Consider the following 16,827-nt stretch of genomic DNA (forward strand, 5'->3'; position numbering starts at 1 on the left):
CTGGAATAAAGAGTGCATCTGTGTGCCACGACCCTGGCATCCCTGTGTCTCCTCTCCCAAAATGCTGACAAGGGTTGGGGGTCACAGCAGTCCGTTCCTCTGCGGGTTTTCTGCTCTCCTGCCCCACCGAGCTGTGCCTCTGGCACCACGGGATGGTTTTTCCCCAGGGAGAGGGAACCTGAGGACACTGACACCGACAGCAAGGTGTCCTCCCCTACCCTTCAGCCCGGCGTCCCCTCCTTGGGTTGTCTCTCTGGGAAACGAGACCAATCCAGCCCAGCCCAGCATGTCTGCAAAAACAGCCCTTTGCCCTGCCTGTCCCAGGGTCCCCTCCTCCCTGCTCCTTGCTGGAGATCCCCAGGTACTCGCCCAGGGAACCAAAAATTGGATAATAAAGAAATCGGCAGGGGACCCCTCCTGCCCCAGGGCCACCCAGCTCCCCGGGGGCAGGTTGGAGGTCCTGCCTCGCCAGGGGGGCAACGGGTGCCCCCAGGGAAGGCTGGGGACACGGGGGAGGGCAGGGCTGGGAGCTGTCCCTGAATGTTATCAGCCCATGGGCTCACCCGCAGCAGGGGGCTCAGCCCTCCGGCGGGACAGGGCAGGGCCATAAAGGGCTGTCCCCCCCCTGCCCTGGACACAGGTGGCCTTCGGGGAGGGACCCGGGGTGGGCAGCATGGGACGGCCGCTGTCCCCTGGGACCTGCCTCCTCCTCCTCCTCCTCCTCCTCGCCCCGCTCGCTGCCGCGGCCTCAGGTGAGAGCTTGAAGGGGGCTGTGAGGGATGGGGATGGGAACACGGGGGGGTCTCCAGGGCCCCACACGTCCCCAGCTCTGCTCTTGCCTCCAGACGCCGAGAAGACCCCGGGCTACTGGAACGAAGGAGCCAGGAGGAGGCTGGAGGCAGCTCTGGCTTTGCAGCCGGCTGCCCAGAGAGCCAAAAACATCATCCTCTTCGTGGGTGACGGTGAGTGCCCGGGGCTGGGGACCCGCAGGACGTGTGCCCTCCCATGAGTGCAGCACTTTCCCATCTGTCACTTCCTTCCCCTCGGCTGTCCCAGGGCCACCACGGCCTCTCCCAGAGCCTTGGGGACGGTGACACCAGGACACCGGGTGGTGTGACCCCCACGGGGCCAGGCTCAGCAGCACCCGGAGGACAAAGCTGTCCTCAAGCTGCTGGCGAGAGGACGGGGCTGGCAGGTCACCTCCTCCCCAGATGGGTGGCTGTGGCCAACCCTGGGCATTTTCTGGGGAGGAGGGGACTGTCCCCAGCCCCAGCCCTTTGTCACCCGCACCCGCAGGCATGGGGCTGCCCACGGTGTCGGCAGCTCGGATCTACAAGGGGCAGCTGGCCGGCGGCTCGGGCGAGGAGAGCATCTTGGCCATGGAGACCTTTCCGCACGTGGCCTTAGCCAAGGTGAGAGGGGCACTGCTGGGGGGCAGCCGTGCTTCCCCAGTCCCCGCTCACCCCCGCTTTCCTACAGACCTACACCATCGACCGGCAGGTGCCCGACAGCGCCGGCACGGGCACTGCCTACCTCTGCGGGGTGAAGACCAACGCTAAGACGCTGGGGCTGAGCGGGGCGGCCGCCTACGGCAAATGCCACACCACTTTTGGCAACGAGGTGGACTCCGTCCTGCACCGGGCCAGGCTGGCGGGTATGGGGGGGACGGGACAATCCCATCACAGAGCCCTGCACGGCACGGACAGGGTTCCCTCCCTTTCAACCCTGTCCCGTGCTGCAGGCAAGTCTGTAGGCATCGTGACGACCACGCGGGTGCAGCACGCGTCCCCCGGGGCAGCCTACGCGCACTCGGTCAGCCGGAGCTGGTACGCCGACGCCGACATGCCCAAGGAGGCGTTGCGGGACGGCTGCAAGGACATCGCCCACCAGCTGGTGCACAACACAGACATCAACGTGAGCGATAGCAGGAGGGGGCTGTGCCCCTCAATGCTCTGCCCCCAGTGCTGTTGGCAGCTCCCTGCTCCCCGCAGGTGATCCTGGGCGGTGGGCGGGCGTATATGACACCCAGAGGGACCCCAGACCCCGAATACCCGGAGGACCCGGCTCAGAACGGCACCAGGAGGGACGGGCGTGACTTGGTGGCCGAGTGGCTCAGCACCAAGCAGGTATTGTGGAGGAGACATGGTGGCATCGTTGGGCACGGAGCTCGTGCCATCGCCATCGGCTCTCCTCTCGCTGCCAGGGCGCCCGCTACGTCTGGGACAAGAAGGGCCTGGATGCGGTCGATGAGGACTCCGTGAGCCACCTCATGGGTAAGAGCATCGCTGCCTTCACCGCTGACAACGTCACCCTGGCGTGGGCACAAAGCAGCCCCTGGTCCTGCTCTCCCCCCTCCAGGCCTCTTCGAGCCCAAGGACATGAAGTTCGAGCTGAACCGCAACGCCTCCACGGACCCCTCCATCGTGGAGATGACCGACAAAGCCATCCGCATCCTGCGCAGGAACCCCAACGGCTTCTTCCTCTTCGTGGAAGATGAGTCCGGGCACCCTGGGTGGGGGGCAGGAGAGGGGCCCGGCAGCGGGTGGGTGCTCCAGGGGACCGGGACGGGGGTGGTGGTGAGGCGGTGACGGCCCCGTTCCCTGTGCAGGTGGCAGGATCGACCACGGCCACCACAGCGGCCGGGCCAAGCAGGCGCTGATGGAGGCCGTCATGCTGGACCGGGCGGTGGCGCGGGCCGGGGAGCTGACGGCGCCCTCCGACACCCTGACCGTGGTGACGGCCGATCACTCCCACGTCTTCAGCTTCGGGGGCAACACCCTGCGCGGCTCCTCCATCTTCGGTGGGACCCGGGGACAAGTGCCGGGCATCCCTGCTCCCACCGGGGGCTGAGCCTGAGGGTGACAGTGCCCTTTCCTGCTCCCTGTGCCAGGGCTGGCCCCCAAGAAGGCCAAGGACAAGCGAGCCTACACCAGCATCCTCTATGGCAATGGGCCAGGATACAGTGTCCGTGACGGGGGCCGCCCAGCCGCCAGCCTCCCCGCTGTGGGTAGGAGCCTGGTGGGGGATAACAGGGTGGGGGGCAACGTCCTATGGGCACCGGTGTTACCACGTGGCTCGGGTGTCACTGGGGTGTCACTGCAGCTGCCCCCAGCCCCATTTCTCCTGCTCCCCCCCCAACAGAGGACAAGGACTACAGGCAGCAGGCGGCCGTGCCCCTCGACTTGGAGACCCACAGCGGGGAGGACGTGGTGGTGCTGGCCCAGGGCCCCATGGCCCACCTCTTCCACGGGGTGCAGGAGCAGCACTACATCGCCCACGCCATGGCCTACGCCGCCTGCCTCGAGCCCTACGCTGCCGAGCCCCGGTGCAGGGCACCCCGCAGGGCCTCCCGCGGCACCCGGGGCTCCCCCCAAACCCTGTTCACCCTCCTGGCCCTCTGCGTGGCTGCCCACATGGCGGGGGGCTGAGAGACCCCCACCGAGCCCTGCTTCAACCCGGGCTGCCTGGTCCCTGCTGTGGCTGGGCTTGAGGGATGCAATAAAACACAGGCTGTTTGTCTTCATCTGCCTTGTGAGGGTTTGCAGCTGTGGCTGCCTCCTAAGGAGCTGCCCCCTGCCTCAGTTTCCCCAGGTTGTGGCCCCTTATTCCCCCTGGGACTGGCATTGAGGGTGAAGGAGGAGATGAAGCAAGGGCGAGGGGCTGCCACGTCCCCCTAGGGATGAAGGAGGGAGTCTGCACAGCTTCGAGATGCTAAGGCACAGCCCGGCACAAGGTCCTGTCCCAGCAAAGGTTGCGTGGGGAATTTCAGTCCTCATCCGTGAATTTATTGCTCTGGGAAGTGCTGGCCAAGAGCGGAGCTGCCAGGAGCACCGCGAGTCCCTCTGGTTGCACTCGGTGTCCCCCCGCCCCAGCAATAAGGTGGGGTGACAATAAGGTGCCGGTGGCCCATCCCCACGGCCTTTGTGCCAACCAGCTGGCAGGGTGCCAGGCTATATGAGAAAGGCTGAACCCCACCAAGATTGACCCTAGTCCAAAGTCCCCTCCCCAAAGTCTACAAGAAAGGCAGGCTCCGACCGTGAGGGTTGCAGGTGCCCAGATCCCACCATGAGGCTCCTGGCCCCCCTTGCCCTCTGCCTGGGGCTCTGGGCAGAGCTCGGTGCTGCTGTCATCCCAGGTAGGGACAGGGACAAGGATGGGGACAGGGATGGGGACAGGGACAGGGATGGGGACAGGCAGCTGGCTGGCTGCAGCGGGTGTCCCGGGATGTGTGGTGCCATCCTGTCTGCCCTGGTGCTGGCCAAAGTGCAGGGTTTGTGGAGGGGAGCTGGGAGGCTTAGCAGGGGTTCTCTCTGCTTTTTGGGGGACCTTGAGCTGGTTTCCCCCTGTGGGGTTAGGGTCCTGCTGGTTTTGGGCCAAGGAGGGGCTGTGTGAGGTGCCTGTAGCCCCTTTACCCCTGTGTATTTGTCCCCATCCCACTTGGCAGCCGGTTCCTCCCATTGCATCCCTTTTTCTTGCCACCCCGCCGCCTTCCTGGGTGGGTGCAGCCTGCGTGGGCTCCCCCCACCTTTACCAGCACCCTGACCCATGGGATTCGTGCACCCTCTCCTCCGTGGGGGTCTTTCTATGGGTGGGAACCCAGCAGAGACCCCAGCACGGGGACGCCCAGGACTGGGTGCCCTGGGGCTGACGGGTGCTGCCCCCTCCCAGCCGAGGAGGAGGACCCATCCTTCTGGAACAAGCAGGCAGCCGCGGCCATCGAGGCCAGCTTCAAGATCCAGCCCAGGACAAACGAAGCCAAAAACCTCATCATCTTCCTCGGGGATGGTGAGTCCTGCTGGCACCGCCATCGGGCAGGCTGCCACCACAGCCGGAGCACCACGGAGCGGGGAGCGGGGGGGGGGTGCCTGGTCTGGAGGCTGACCTCCAGCTGACCCTCCCCGCTCACCCAGGTTTCGGGGTCCCCAGCATCACAGCCGCCCGGATCCTAAACGGGCAGTTGCAGGGGAAGCTGGGTCCTGAGACCCCCCTTTTCCTGGATTCTTTCCCCTACACGGCTCTCTCCAAGGTAAGTCCCGTGGGTGCGGAGTGTGGGGCCACGGTGATGCCCATGGGTGCAGGAGCACACCTTGGGCACACGAGCGAGTACAAGGGGTGCCAGCGAGCTCTGCGTGGCCTTTGCAGACGTACAGCGTGGACCGGCAGGTCCCCGACAGCGCAGCCACGGCCACAGCCTACCTGTGCGGGGTGAAGACCAACTACAATACAATAGGGGTGAGCGCTGCTGCCCGCTACAGCCAGTGCAACACCACGAACGGCAACGAGGTGATCTCGGTGCTGGAGCGAGCCCGCAAAGCTGGTACCGTGGGGGCACGGGGCGGTGGGGAGAAGGGACGTCACGCCGGGGGCTGCCCGTGGCGAGCATCCCGATGGTGTGGGGCTCCATGGTGGGGTCTGGTGGGACAGGGAAGTCGGTGGGCATCGTGACGACCACGCGGGTGCAGCACGCGTCGCCCTCGGGGACCTACGCGCACGTGGTGGACCGCAACTGGTACGCGGATGCCAGCATGCCCCTGGAGGCCATCAATCAGGGCTGCAAGGACATCGCCTGGCAGCTGGTGCACAACGTGGACATCCATGTGAGTGCCCAGCCATGAGGGGGAAGTAGGGGAAGATCCCCCCCCCCGCCCCGGACATTGCTGTGAACATTGTGCCTGTCTCGTCCCCTCCAGGTGATCCTGGGGGGCGGTCGGAAATACATGACCCCTGCGGGGACACCAGACCCTGAGTATCCCACTGAAGAAAGTGAAAGGGGGATGCGCAATGACACGGTGAACCTCATCGACACGTGGCTGCAGGAACGGCAGGTGGGTGACGTGGAGGGGGACAGTCCTCTGCCCACCGCCCCCTCCAGGCATGGGGCCAGGCATCACTGATCCCTCCGGGACTCACCCGCAGGGCGCCCGCTACGTCTGGAACAGGACGGAGCTGATGGAGGCTGTTGCGGACCCCAACGTGAATTATTTGATGGGTAACACATATCCCCTGCGCCAGGACGTGGCAGCCACTGGGACACTGTAAGGTGCCGAGGCTGTTCCAACCGTGTCCCCATTGCCAGGTCTCTTCGAGCCCATGGACATGAAGTACGAGCCGTTGCGCAACAAAACCCTTGACCCATTGCTCAGCGAGATGACGGAGGCGGCGATCACCATCTTGAGCAGGAACCCCAAGGGCTTCTACCTCTTCGTGGAAGGTCAGTCGGGGCTGGGATTCCCCAGGTGGGTAGCAGGGCCCACCTTGCGGGGTGCTGCGGGGTTGTGGTGGTTCCTGATCCCCCAAGGGCACCCGTCTGCAGGCGGCAGGATCGACCACGGGCACCACGAAGGCATGGCCAAGAGGGCGCTGATGGAAGCGGTGGAGTTTGACCACGCCATCAACAAGGCGAGCAACCTGACGGACGAGGCAGACACCCTCACCGTGGTCACCGCCGACCACTCGCACGTCTTCTCCTTCGGTGGCTACCTCCTGCGTGGCACCTCCATCTTCGGTAGGGCACCGAGAGCAGGGACAGCCCCGCGCCGGGTGCTGTCTGCTCCGGGGTGGTGATGTGGGGAGTTTCAGGGCTGAAAACCCGCTCCCCGTTTTCCTCTCCCCAGGCCTGGCCCCCCTAAAAGCCACCGACTTGAAGAGCTACACGTCCATTCTCTATGGGAACGGGCCGGGCTACTTGGGCGGCAACAGGACTGAACTGAATGACACCATCATCGGTGAGCGCTCGGGGCCGTGGTGGGGTGGTGGGGTGGGGATGGGACCCACCACCCCGCTCACCCCCTTTCTCCACCCTCCCCAGAGAGTTACGACTACATGCAGGAGTCCGCTGTGCCCCTCTCCTCGGAGTCCCACGGGGGCGAGGACGTGGCCATCATGGCCAAGGGCCCCATGGCCCACCTCTTCCGCGGGGTGCAGGAGCAGACCTACATCGCCCACGTCATGGCCTACGCCGCCTGCCTCGAGCCCTACACCGACTGCCGCCAGCGCAACGCCGCGCCCACAGCCCACGCCACCCCCCTGGCCATGCTCCTTCCTGCCCTGTTCCTGCCCCTCTTCTACTGACCCCATGGCCCTGTGGTGCCCGCGGGCTCTGCCGGACCCACAGCCTCCCATCCCCATGCCCTGAGGCTCTTCGGTGGCTGCAGGGTGCCAAATCCCCATACTTGATGTTTAATAAAGGCAGGAGGTGGTAGGAGATGCAGCGGAAAATCATGCAGGTGTCTGCACCATGAGGGTGCTGTGAGTTTGGGGAGGATGCTCCTGCCCCCTGCATCTCCCCACCATGGTCGGTGCCCACTGCCACCCGTCCCCATCCACGGCCCCATGCACCCCTGGCATATCCAGTGCTTTATTGACCAGAAACAGCAGCGAAAAATACAGCACGTGTCCGTGTCCCTGTGCCCCCGGGCAGGCTGGCATCGCCCTGGCCCCCAGCCCACCCTGGTGGTGGGGCTGATGGGGATGGGACGGGGCTGGCACAGGGACAAGCACCGAGTGGGGGGCTTTTGGCACGGGACAGCCCCGCAGCACCCCTGGGTCACCCGCCCTGCCCTGAGCAGCTGGGTGTGGGGAAGGGTTTGGGGAGGTGGACGAGAAGGTCCCGTGGGTGGGGAGCTCATACCCCCACCCCAAGGGGGCTCCTCTGCCTTGGCACCCCCTGCAGTGGGAGAATATTTTGGGGGTGCCCCAAAATGTGCCTGGAGAGGGGGGCAGGCAGAGGGTGGCATCCGGGTAGGGACGGGGACCAGGAGGGTGCCAGCCCGCGGGGACAGTGGCCTCACCACACCGAGCACTTGTGCGCCGGGTTCATGGGCGAGTTCTTGGGGCAGTGGAAAACGCGGCCGAACTCCTCAAACTGCGAGACGCTGCCCAGGACCCTGCCGGGGCCAAATGGGGGAGGGGGACACAGCTCAGAGCTGGGCACCCCCACAAAGGGGATGCCCACCGAGGACCCTGCCCCTCACCCCAGCACCCCCAGCCCTGCCCGCCCCAGCTGGCAGCCACCAGGAGGGCTGGTGCCCACCGTGCCCCCGTTTTGGGGTCGGTACCTGTAGTGCTCCGGGGCGTGCTTGTCCGTCAGCACCTGCAGGTAGATGGACTGGGATCGCCGCTTGATGCACCAGTTCTGGGGGGAGGAAGGTCCCGTGGGTGAGACCAGGGGGACACCCTGGGTCCTGGCACCCGCTGGGACCCCCCAGGACCCTGGGCACCCACCGGGGTGGCCCTTCTGGCTGCTGGGGGTGAGGGCAGGGGTGCCCTGGTGGTGTTTGTTGTTGTGGGGTCTCCCTGAGCCTACATATGAGGTATGGATGGGCTGGGCGAGCGTAGGGGCATGTGTGTTATTGAACAGGCACGCTTGTTTTTGTAGGGTCTCCTGAGGCTGTGGGCTGCCTGATTGTGGGGTGCCCCAAAGCTTGCATCCATTTGTTATTGGGGGGTCTTTATAGGAAATGGGGGGCAGGTGGCTGTCACTGTAGGGTTCCCAAGAGCACAGGGACGGTGTGGGGTGGTCCTGTGGGGCTGAGCCCTGCACCGGGGGCACCCACAGAGCCCAGGACCCAGGCGGGGACCCGCTGGTGGCCGTGGGCACCGGCTCACCTGGGCGAAGGCGATGAAGAAGAGCTGGTCGTGGGTGTACTTCAGGTGGTGCAGGGGGTGCTCGGGGCCGTGCTCCCGCACCCACTTCTGGTAGGCCTGCAGGACACGGGGTGCCCTCAGCATGGCTGTGGGGGGCTCCAAAAAAGCCCCGTGCCCCCCAGCAGGCACGGCCACCCTCGGTATCGGTGGCATCCGCAGCAGCCCCGTGGCCCTGTGGGGGCTGTGACACCCCGGGGTGGGCGACACTCACGTAGTAGGCGAGCTTGAGCCCCCCCATGTCAGCGATGTTCTCCCCCAGCGTGTGTTTGCCGTTCACCTGCCCAAAGAGGAGCAGCACGGGGTAAGCAGCGATGTCCCCACGGGGGCACCAAGGCTGCTGTGCCTCGGTGTCCCCCACCCAGGGCCCCGGGGGTGTTCCCAGATGAGGTGTGAGGAGTTTTTTTGGGCTCTGTCACTTCTGGGGGGGGGATCTCACCCGCTGGTTGTAGACGGTGAAGTTGTCGTAGAGGTTGACGATGCACTGCGCCTTCTTCAGGAACTTGCTGTAGGACGTCTCCGTCCACCAGTGCACCAGGTTCCCGTGCCGGTCGTACTGCCCCCCTGCAGGCAGCGCCACCCGTGGTGCCCCCAGTGTCCCCAGTACCCCCCCCCCCAGTACCCCCAGCAGGGTGGGGGTCACTCACCCCAGTCGTCGTAGCCGTGGGTCAGCTCGTGCCCAATGATGGTGCCGATCCCACCGTAGTTCAGCGACCTGTCGGGGGGACAAAATTGGGGGTGAACACGGTGCTGGCAGGGGTGGCGATCACCCCAAGACCTGTCCCATTCCCCAAACCCATCCATGTTTCCTCCCCCCCAGCCCCACACTCACTGCGGGAACTCGGGGTCGTAGAGAGTCGGCTGCAGGATGCCGGCGGGGAACACTGGGGACACAGGACAGCATTGCAGGGAGGGGACAACCCGGCCCCAATCCCACCCCCTCAGCACCCCCTGGCACCAGGGGACCCCACATCATGCCCCCTAAACCCATTTCCCCCCCCCCAGGCAATGCCTCACCCATCTGGTTCTTGTTGGGCAGGTAGTAGGCATTGAGCGCCTGGGGGGGCAGCAGCCACCTGCAAGGAGAGATGGAAGTGCTGGGGACACGGAGGGACGGGGAAATGCCACCCCCTCGCACAGCCGGGGGCACCCCGATGTCCCCGTGTCCCCCCCCAGGTGAAGCAATACCCACGCGGACTTGTCCACCTCCTGCCGGATCTTCTTCACCGAGAGCCTGATGCTGAAGGCGATGCTGTTGAGGATGTTCTTGAAGTAGGTCTTCTCGTCCACCTCAAACTGGGGGGGGGGGGACACGGCCACGTCGAGGGGGACACCAGCCCCCAAAATCCATCCCCCTGAGGCTGGGGAGCAGTGCCGGGGCGTCCTCCCACCCCCATGAGCCGTGGGGACAGAGGATGTGGGGTTGTGGCCAGGGGCTGGATGTGGCCCCTCACACTGGGGTGGGGGGTCTGCAGGAGCCACCATGTCCCTGTTACCTCTTTGGGGACCCCAGACCATCAGGGGTAGGGTGAGGGAGCAATGTGGGGATGGGACAGCGTGGCTCTGCCCACGTGGCTGTGCCCATGCAAGCGGTGGGCTTGTGTCCTGGCTCCTTTTTGGGGTGGTGTCTCCCCATCATGATCTACCTGGAGCCCTAATGAGGTGTAGGGCTCATCCCCCCACTCACCACACGGCCCCGGGCCCCCCCTTGCCTCATACTCCTTGTCGATGGCCTCTGGTTTCAGCAGGAAGTCGGGGTACCCGATCATCACCATCATGTACTGGAGCTGGGGGCAGAGCAGGCAGCGGGGTCAGGGTCCCCGTGTCCCATTCCCCCACACGGGGACAAGGCCCGGGGGGCACGCTGGGGGCTGCCACCTTGGCCCTGGCCGCTCTCCGCGTCTCCTCGTCCATCCAGTCCAGCTCATCCAGGCGCTGGTCCAGGATGTATTTGATGTCCTCCACCAGCTGCTGCACCTACAGCGGGGCACCGCTGATGCTACCGGGGCGTCCTGGCCACCCTCCAGCCCTCAGGGGTGCAGGGGGGCACCCGGGAAAGGGGCCGGGAGGGCGCCTACCTTGGCCTTGCTGGCGGAGGAGAAGTACTCCTCGACGAAGAGGGCGCCCAGGGCCATGCCGAAGTGCTTGTTGGCCTGGCTCAGGCAGACCTTGCCCGGCTCCAGCTGCTTCTCGTTGCCCTCCATCTCCTTGGAGAGCTCGTGGATGGCGTCGCGGAACGGGGTGGAGAGGTGCTCGCTCAGCACCACCACGATGCGCCACAGCATGTAGTTGTGGAGGATCCTGGTGACATGGGGCAGGATCAGGCCCCTCCTGGGCACCTCCCTGCTCGTGCCAGGCTTGGGGTGGCCGTGTCCCGTGGGGCCCAGGGATGGAGGGGGTGGTGGCACCGTGCACGTCCCCGCAGCAGGCACGGTGATGGGGCTGCTGATCTCCAGCTTGGGGACCCGAGAGCTTGGTGGTGCCCTCCAGCAGGAGCTTCCCCAGGGCTCGCCATGTCCTGCATGGCCTCGTGGGGCATTTTGGGGGGTCCTTCCACAGCTCCCCCCGGTACCTACCCCATCACCACCCCTTTCCAAAGCTGGGCACGGAGGTGCCAGCCCCCCTCACCTGCTGGGCGTCACGCGGATGAGGTCGGACACCTTGTGCATGTAGTCGGTGGCCAGCAGCACCACCTCCTCGTCCTCCGAGAAGTTGTCGTGGAAGATGCGGTCCAGCAAGCGCTTCCACTTGAGCTGGCAGGGTGGGCACGTCACCCCCGTGCCACCAGGCTTTCAGCCTCCCCCCTCCCCTTCCCATGGGGTCACGCCTGCTCCTGGTGCTGCCCCCAGCAGCCAGGGCAGTACAGGATGGAGCCGTCGCTATCCGGAGCACATTTATCCATGGGGTCAGTGGGGGATGTTTCTTGGGATACTGGGGCATGGCACTACGGGGTTGTGCTTCTTATAGGGGATACAGGACAGCCCTGGGGACACGGGACAGGGGCAAACACGGGGCGCAGGGCAGGTGGGAGATGGGGGTGGCAGGGGGTGGGCAGGGGGACGCACCGTGGGGGTGATGCGCTGCAGCTCGCCCAGGGTGACTTTGTGGTACATGGAGCTGACATCCCTCCGCACGTCGTCGTACTCGGACACCGTGATCTGCACGGGGTGGGCACGGCTGTCACCTCCTCCCTGCTGTCACCTCCCCATTGTCACCTCCCCACTGCACCCCCCAGGGGTGGCACGGGGATGGGCACAGCACCAGGGCAAGAGGAGCTGCTGGTCCACACCCTCTGTGGGGCTGGGCATGAGGACCCCAAGGAGCTGAGGTAGCAAGGACCATGCGTGGAGGTCCCCCAGGCCTGGGATTGGGGTTCCCCAAGATTTGGGCACGGTGTCCTCAAGGGCCTGGAGCGAGTTCCCAAGGATGGGGAATGGGGGTCCCCAAGTGGTTATCCCGTGGGTGTCCCCAGGGTGATGAGGTCCCTGGGGCCCTGCCTCAAGGTGTTGGGATCGGGAAGGTCCCCAGGGGCTGGGATTGAAGGTTCCCAAGGGGATGGGGTCCCTCAGGGCTGGGAAGGGGCACCCCAAAGCCTGGGACAGGCACCCCCCCCCTCACGTTGGCGAGGTGCTGCTCCAGCTGGAGGATCTCCTGCGCCTTCTGCTCCACGTGCTCGGCCCCCAGGAGGGTGAGCAGCCGCTCCATGAAGACCCGGTATGCAGCCAGGATCTGTGCCAAGGGACAACTCCATGAGTGCCACCAGCACCGCCCCCCGGTCCCCCAGCCCCCCAGCTCCTCACCTTCTCGCTCTCCTCATCCTGCCCCAGGTAGAGGGTCCGCTCGGGCAGCGTCAGCCCATCCTGGTCAATCTGGGGGGAGACGGGGGCAAGGGGTGAGCAGAGGGTGGGGAGAGGGGCGCCCCCAACCCTGTCCTGGCTGCACACACCCCCAATCTCCCCCAAATGGTGGCCCCACACCCACCCCATAGCCAGTCCCAGATCTGTGTGCAGGATGCTCCACGGGGATGAGCGGTGCCACAAAGACACCCCCATTAACCCACAGGCACGTGCACCCATCTGCACATTTCTGCCCCGTGTCACACCCCACCAGCACCCCATTCATGCACACACACCCCCACGTCACACCCACAGCCCTTCTCTCGCACACCCCTCGGTGGTGCACGCACACACTCGAATTTTCACCAAACGTGCTGTACCCCCCCACCAACCACCCTTCAGCCTCCTCTCACAGCACACACACAAAAAACCCGTCCCACCCACCGTGCACACTTGTCACACTCCTGTCACACCCATCCACACGCACACGCGAGGCGTTGGAGCCACCTCGCTCCCCCCCCTCCACCCCACACCTCGCCGTGGCACCCCACCCTTGGCACACCCGCGCCTTCCCCATCACACCCGTCGGAGCCGAAGCCTTTCTCCGTGACACACGCTCCCTCTAGTGTACACACGCACAGCCGGCCTCCTGCCCTGTCCCCCGGCTCGCACGCTCACGCTCACGCTCGCACACTCACACCCATACCCCTTGGTGCCAGCCCCACCAGCTCACGGGGACCCAGGAGGCTCCGTGCCCCCGGTGTGCCCAACGCCTTGTCCCCACCGTGCCACCGCCACCCTCACCGTGTCCCTGTTGTGCCCACCCCGTGTCCCCTCTGTGCCAACCACCGTGCCATCGCCGTGCTCACTGCTGTGCCATTACCATGCCCGCTTGGTGCCCCCCATGGTGTCCCCACCATTGCCACTGCTGTGCCCCCGCTGTGCCCACCCGGGGTGCTCGAGGTTTGGCCACCCAGACGCAGCCCCCAAAATGCCCTGGTGGCACCACAGGGCGAGGGACGTGGGTGACAGGGGTGGGGATGGCCCACAAAGCCACGGACACCCAGCACAGAGCCAGCACCGCCCCGTCCTGCGCAGACAGCAGCCAGGACACCAGGGTGACGGGCTCAGATGGCACAGGAGGGGGGGACCCCATCACCACCTCATCCCTTCCCGCATCCTCCCCCCCCTAAAGGTTCCACCCTGGCCCAAGGGTGCCGGCTGGGGGACGTCCCACGGGGGGGTGTCAGGGTGCCCTCACCCGGATGACGTAGCGGGAGGTGTTCCTGTCGTCCAGGCTGACGGTGAGCGAGAAGAGCACGGCGGCGCTGTAGACCCCCTGCGTCTTGTAGAGCAGCTCGTTGAGGTCCCCGCGGCCCGGCGAGGCGTCCCAGCCGCCGCACTCCCCGATCACCTCCAGCATGGGCCGCGGGCCCAGCCGGTCGATCTCAGCCCGGTCCAGGCAGGAGCGGAAAAACTCCTTCACCTTCCTCTCGGCCGAGGCCGGGGCTCGGCGGCGTACGGGGCGGCTCAGCAGCGCCCGCAGCTTGGCCTCGTTCTGCTCGGCGATGGCCCCGATGGTGCCGTACACCAGCTTGTCCTCAGGGATGCCGTGCCGCCGGAGCCACCCGCCGCAGGCGAAGGAGTAGAAATCCTGGCAGGGGTCGATGGTGGCGTCCATGTTAGCGCTGAGGAAGCGGGACGCCCGCAGGAAGGCCTTCTTCTCCTGGCAGCCCTCCAGGCAGTAGCTGTCCCCTTCGGCCGCCAGGTATTTGAGGACCAACATGCACGTCAGGATGACGCAGAGCCCGGCGGCGAACACCAGCCCCGAGAGCAGGCAGATCTCCCGGCGGCTCCAGCGTGGCAGCCCCCCGCCCCGTTTTTTGGCCCCGGCGCCCAGCTGGAGGGCGAAGCCGTTGGGCAGCGTGCCGCTCTGGTACCGGCTCACGTACTTCACCTCCTGGAACTCGTCGTAGTGGGCCGTCAGCGAGTAGGTTTTCTCCATGGCCGGGGCTGCCCGCAGGCGCGGGGGGCTCAGGGAAGGCAGGGGACGGGTGCCGGTGCTCCCCGGTTCATGCTGGAGGCGGTGGAGGTGCCCGGAGAGTCAGGCTGCTCCTGCAAAAGGCAGAGGAGGTGGTTGAGGGGTGTTTGGGGAGGAGCGAGGGGATCGCTTCGTGCCGTCATCATCGCCCACGTCGCCGTCCCCGCTGGTGGCACTGGTGGCGCTGGTGCCGGGAGCTCGGGGGCAGCCCAACCCCGTGGCTGTCCCCTCGGTCCCCCACCTGGTGATGGGGCAGGGTCCCACCTGCACGATCCCACCCAGCCCCTGGCAATGCTTTATCCCCCTGACGTGGGGACAGCACCCGCTCCAAGTGGGTGCCCGGGGTGGTTTGGGGAGCACCACACCGCACCTGATGGGCTGAGGGGGGCATGGGGCTGCCAGCCCCTCTGCGTGGGGTGAGCAGCGAGGGTAAGCGGGTCCCTGGGGATTTTTTTGGGGGGGGAGAAAGCATTGTATGGGGTTGGTTTGGGCTGTTGCACGCCGGGTTGTGCTGTCTCGCCCTGCGCCGTGCCGCGTTGCACTGGGTTGGGGTGGGTCTTGTTGCATTGCGTTGCCTCCAAGTGTGTTGCAGCGCGGTGTGCACGCAAAGTTCGCTCCAGTCTGGGGGATCCTGGCCCCTATGGACACCTCACAGCACCCCCCTCACCCCAATCCCTCTCCCCAATACCTCACCCCTAGCCGGTGCCCAGCGGTCGCTGCTCTGGGGAGGGGGGAGCTCTGCCCGTGAGAAGAGGGTGGAGGCATTGGGTGGGGGGGGGGGGCTTCAAAAGGAGCCCCCACTCCTCGCTCAGCGCAGATCTGCACATGGATTTGCAGGTGTGGGGAGGACACGCTGAGGACAAAGAGCCGCTCGGGGAGGAGAGGGGGGGGCGATATCCCTGCGGCAGGGTCCCCCGGCCCCCCAGCACCCTGCAGACCCCGCTCCCTCCGCAAAACTTGGGTGAAGTTGTGCCCCGGTGCCGCAGCCTGGCGGTGCCCGTGCCGGAGAGCAGCTGCGCTGCTGCCACCACCGGAAAGTTTGCGGGGTGGGTGGCGGGCACGGCAAGGGGGGGGGCTCGGGGTGCTGGGGGGAGCTGCAAGAGCTGCTCGGGGGACGGTCCCCGGGGTGGTCCCCAGGGTGCTGGGAGGATGCTCCGGGGATGCTCCGGGGATGCTCGGGCGTGCCCGGGGCGCGCTGCCCAGGATGCTCGGGGGATGCTCGGCGGGATGCTGCCCGCGGTGCTCCTCGAGGGTCGCTCGAGGGATGCTCGGGAAGTGCTCCCCGGGAATAACGCCTGGATCACTCGGGGGATGCTCGCGGGATGCTCGCTGCCAGCCTCGGGGGGTGGTGGTGGTGGGGAGGGGGGAGTCTTCCCCGTGCTGCTCCCCGGGGCTGCTCGCCGAGGGATGTTCCCCGGGATGTCCGGGGGCTCTCGGGGGTGCCCAGCTCCTGCTCCCCGCCCCACCGGGGGGGCTGCTCCGGGCTGCGCTCGGGGAAAACGCCGCCGGGGGGATGCTGCCCGGGGGATGCCGCCCGGGATGCTCGGGGGGACGCTGCCCGGGGATGCTCGGGGGATGCTCGGGGGGTGCTCGGGGGTGCTCACCGGCTTGCCGGGGGGATGTCAGGAGGCTGCCCGGGGCTGCTGGAGGGCTGGCCCGGCGGTGGCCGTCCGGCTGCGCGCCCCGCGCTCCGCTCCGAGCCCCGCGCCGCGGCTGGAGGAGCGGCGGGGCCGGAGGGAGGCAGCGGGGCGGGGAGGGGGTGGCGTCTCCAGCCCGGCTCTCCCGCAGGCCAGGCTCCATTAACGAGATTATTATGCAAATGGAGCAGCCCTGTGCCACCCGCCAGCCTTACCTCATCCCCGCCGGCGGGGAGGAAGGGTAAGGAGGGAGGAAAGGGGGGGGGGGTCCCCAGGACCCCCTGCCCCGGGGGGGATGCTGGCACAAGGCTGGCAGTGCCACCAAGCTTGGCACCCACCGGCCGGGGACCCTGCTGCCACCCCCTGGCAGGTTGGCACCCAGGAAGGGCAAGGGTGGGCACGGCTGGGGGGGCTGTGCTGGCCGCATCCCAGCCGCTCGGACACCCCCCAGCCATGTCCGTGCACCCCAGGGTGCTCATCCTGGCCTGCCAGGGTGGGTGCAAGGCGGGGAGAGATGGAGGTGGGAGACAGGGGGAGCCCAGGAGGCTCCAGGTGAGAGGGTGGGCATGGGGGTGGCATGGGGCGGCATGGGGAGGGGGCCACGCACACTCGTACACACGCACACACACGCAAAGGTCTGGGAATATTAAACTGCATTGCAGATAAATCC

At 66.6% G+C, this 16,827-nt stretch overlaps 3 protein-coding genes across 4 annotated transcripts; 2 read left to right on the plus strand and 1 right to left on the minus strand.

Annotated features, from left to right (window-relative positions):
• Positions 1-288: 288 nt before the first annotated feature.
• Positions 289-3,528, plus strand: LOC311441169 (intestinal-type alkaline phosphatase-like). 2 transcript variants are annotated; one of them, XM_084528895.1, is made up of 12 exons: positions 289-361; positions 641-752; positions 846-962; positions 1,297-1,412; positions 1,480-1,654; positions 1,742-1,914; positions 1,992-2,126; positions 2,204-2,273; positions 2,359-2,497; positions 2,609-2,800; positions 2,891-3,007; positions 3,142-3,528. In XM_084528895.1, exons 2-11 carry the CDS (start codon positions 674-676, stop codon positions 2,970-2,972), a joined length of 1,278 nt encoding a protein of 425 aa, XP_084385021.1. In that variant the 5' UTR covers positions 289-361; positions 641-673; the 3' UTR covers positions 2,973-3,007; positions 3,142-3,528. The 2 variants fall into 2 exon arrangements, with proteins under 2 accessions (XP_084385021.1, XP_084385022.1); XM_084528896.1 differs by having other exon boundaries at positions 2,359-2,493; positions 3,142-3,515.
• A 464-nt stretch (positions 3,529-3,992) lies between these two features.
• LOC311441171 (intestinal-type alkaline phosphatase-like) lies at positions 3,993-7,221 on the plus strand. The gene is made up of 11 exons (XM_084528898.1): positions 3,993-4,135; positions 4,669-4,785; positions 4,911-5,026; positions 5,143-5,317; positions 5,425-5,597; positions 5,691-5,825; positions 5,917-5,989; positions 6,077-6,211; positions 6,314-6,505; positions 6,615-6,725; positions 6,809-7,221. The coding sequence occupies exons 1-11, from the start codon at positions 4,066-4,068 to the stop codon at positions 7,069-7,071; spliced, it is 1,560 nt and encodes a 519-aa protein (XP_084385024.1). The 5' UTR covers positions 3,993-4,065; the 3' UTR covers positions 7,072-7,221.
• A 122-nt stretch (positions 7,222-7,343) lies between these two features.
• ECEL1 (endothelin converting enzyme like 1) lies at positions 7,344-16,150 on the minus strand. The gene is made up of 18 exons (XM_084528899.1): positions 16,125-16,150; positions 13,741-14,594; positions 12,444-12,512; positions 12,262-12,372; positions 11,709-11,801; positions 11,272-11,396; positions 10,722-10,944; positions 10,522-10,620; positions 10,356-10,430; positions 9,836-9,939; positions 9,661-9,719; positions 9,476-9,527; positions 9,291-9,358; positions 9,083-9,207; positions 8,858-8,923; positions 8,608-8,703; positions 8,058-8,134; positions 7,344-7,886 (listed from the first exon to the last, which is right to left on the minus strand). Exons 2-18 carry the CDS (start codon positions 14,482-14,484, stop codon positions 7,787-7,789), a joined length of 2,286 nt encoding a protein of 761 aa, XP_084385025.1. The 5' UTR covers positions 14,485-14,594; positions 16,125-16,150; the 3' UTR covers positions 7,344-7,786.
• Between the last annotated feature and the right edge of the window lie 677 nt (positions 16,151-16,827).

Source organism: Aythya ferina (genome assembly GCF_964211825.1).
Source record: "Aythya ferina genome assembly, chromosome: 9".
NCBI lineage: Eukaryota > Metazoa > Chordata > Aves > Anseriformes > Anatidae > Aythya > Aythya ferina.

Excerpts from the sequence above, each read along its gene's own strand:
- LOC311441169 (XM_084528896.1), top strand. The coding sequence starts at position 674 with ATGGGACGGCCGCTGTCCCCTGGGACCTGCCTCCTCCTCCTCCTCCTC. Across the intron at positions 963-1,296 it reads CATCCTCTTCGTGGGTGACG|GCATGGGGCTGCCCACGGTG; the intron begins GTGAGTGCCCGG and ends CCGCACCCGCAG. Across the intron at positions 1,413-1,479 it reads CGCACGTGGCCTTAGCCAAG|ACCTACACCATCGACCGGCA; the intron begins GTGAGAGGGGCA and ends GCTTTCCTACAG.
- LOC311441171 (XM_084528898.1), top strand. The coding sequence starts at position 4,066 with ATGAGGCTCCTGGCCCCCCTTGCCCTCTGCCTGGGGCTCTGGGCAGAG. Across the intron at positions 4,136-4,668 it reads CGGTGCTGCTGTCATCCCAG|CCGAGGAGGAGGACCCATCC; the intron begins GTAGGGACAGGG and ends GCCCCCTCCCAG. Across the intron at positions 5,990-6,076 it reads CAACGTGAATTATTTGATGG|GTCTCTTCGAGCCCATGGAC; the intron begins GTAACACATATC and ends CCCCATTGCCAG.
- ECEL1 (XM_084528899.1), bottom strand. The coding sequence starts at position 14,484 with ATGGAGAAAACCTACTCGCTGACGGCCCACTACGACGAGTTCCAGGAG. Across the intron at positions 12,513-13,740 it reads CCTCCCGCTACGTCATCCGG|ATTGACCAGGATGGGCTGAC; the intron begins GTGAGGGCACCC and ends GTCTCCCCCCAG. Across the intron at positions 9,720-9,835 it reads CAGGAGGTGGACAAGTCCGC|GTGGCTGCTGCCCCCCCAGG; the intron begins GTGGGTATTGCT and ends CTCTCCTTGCAG.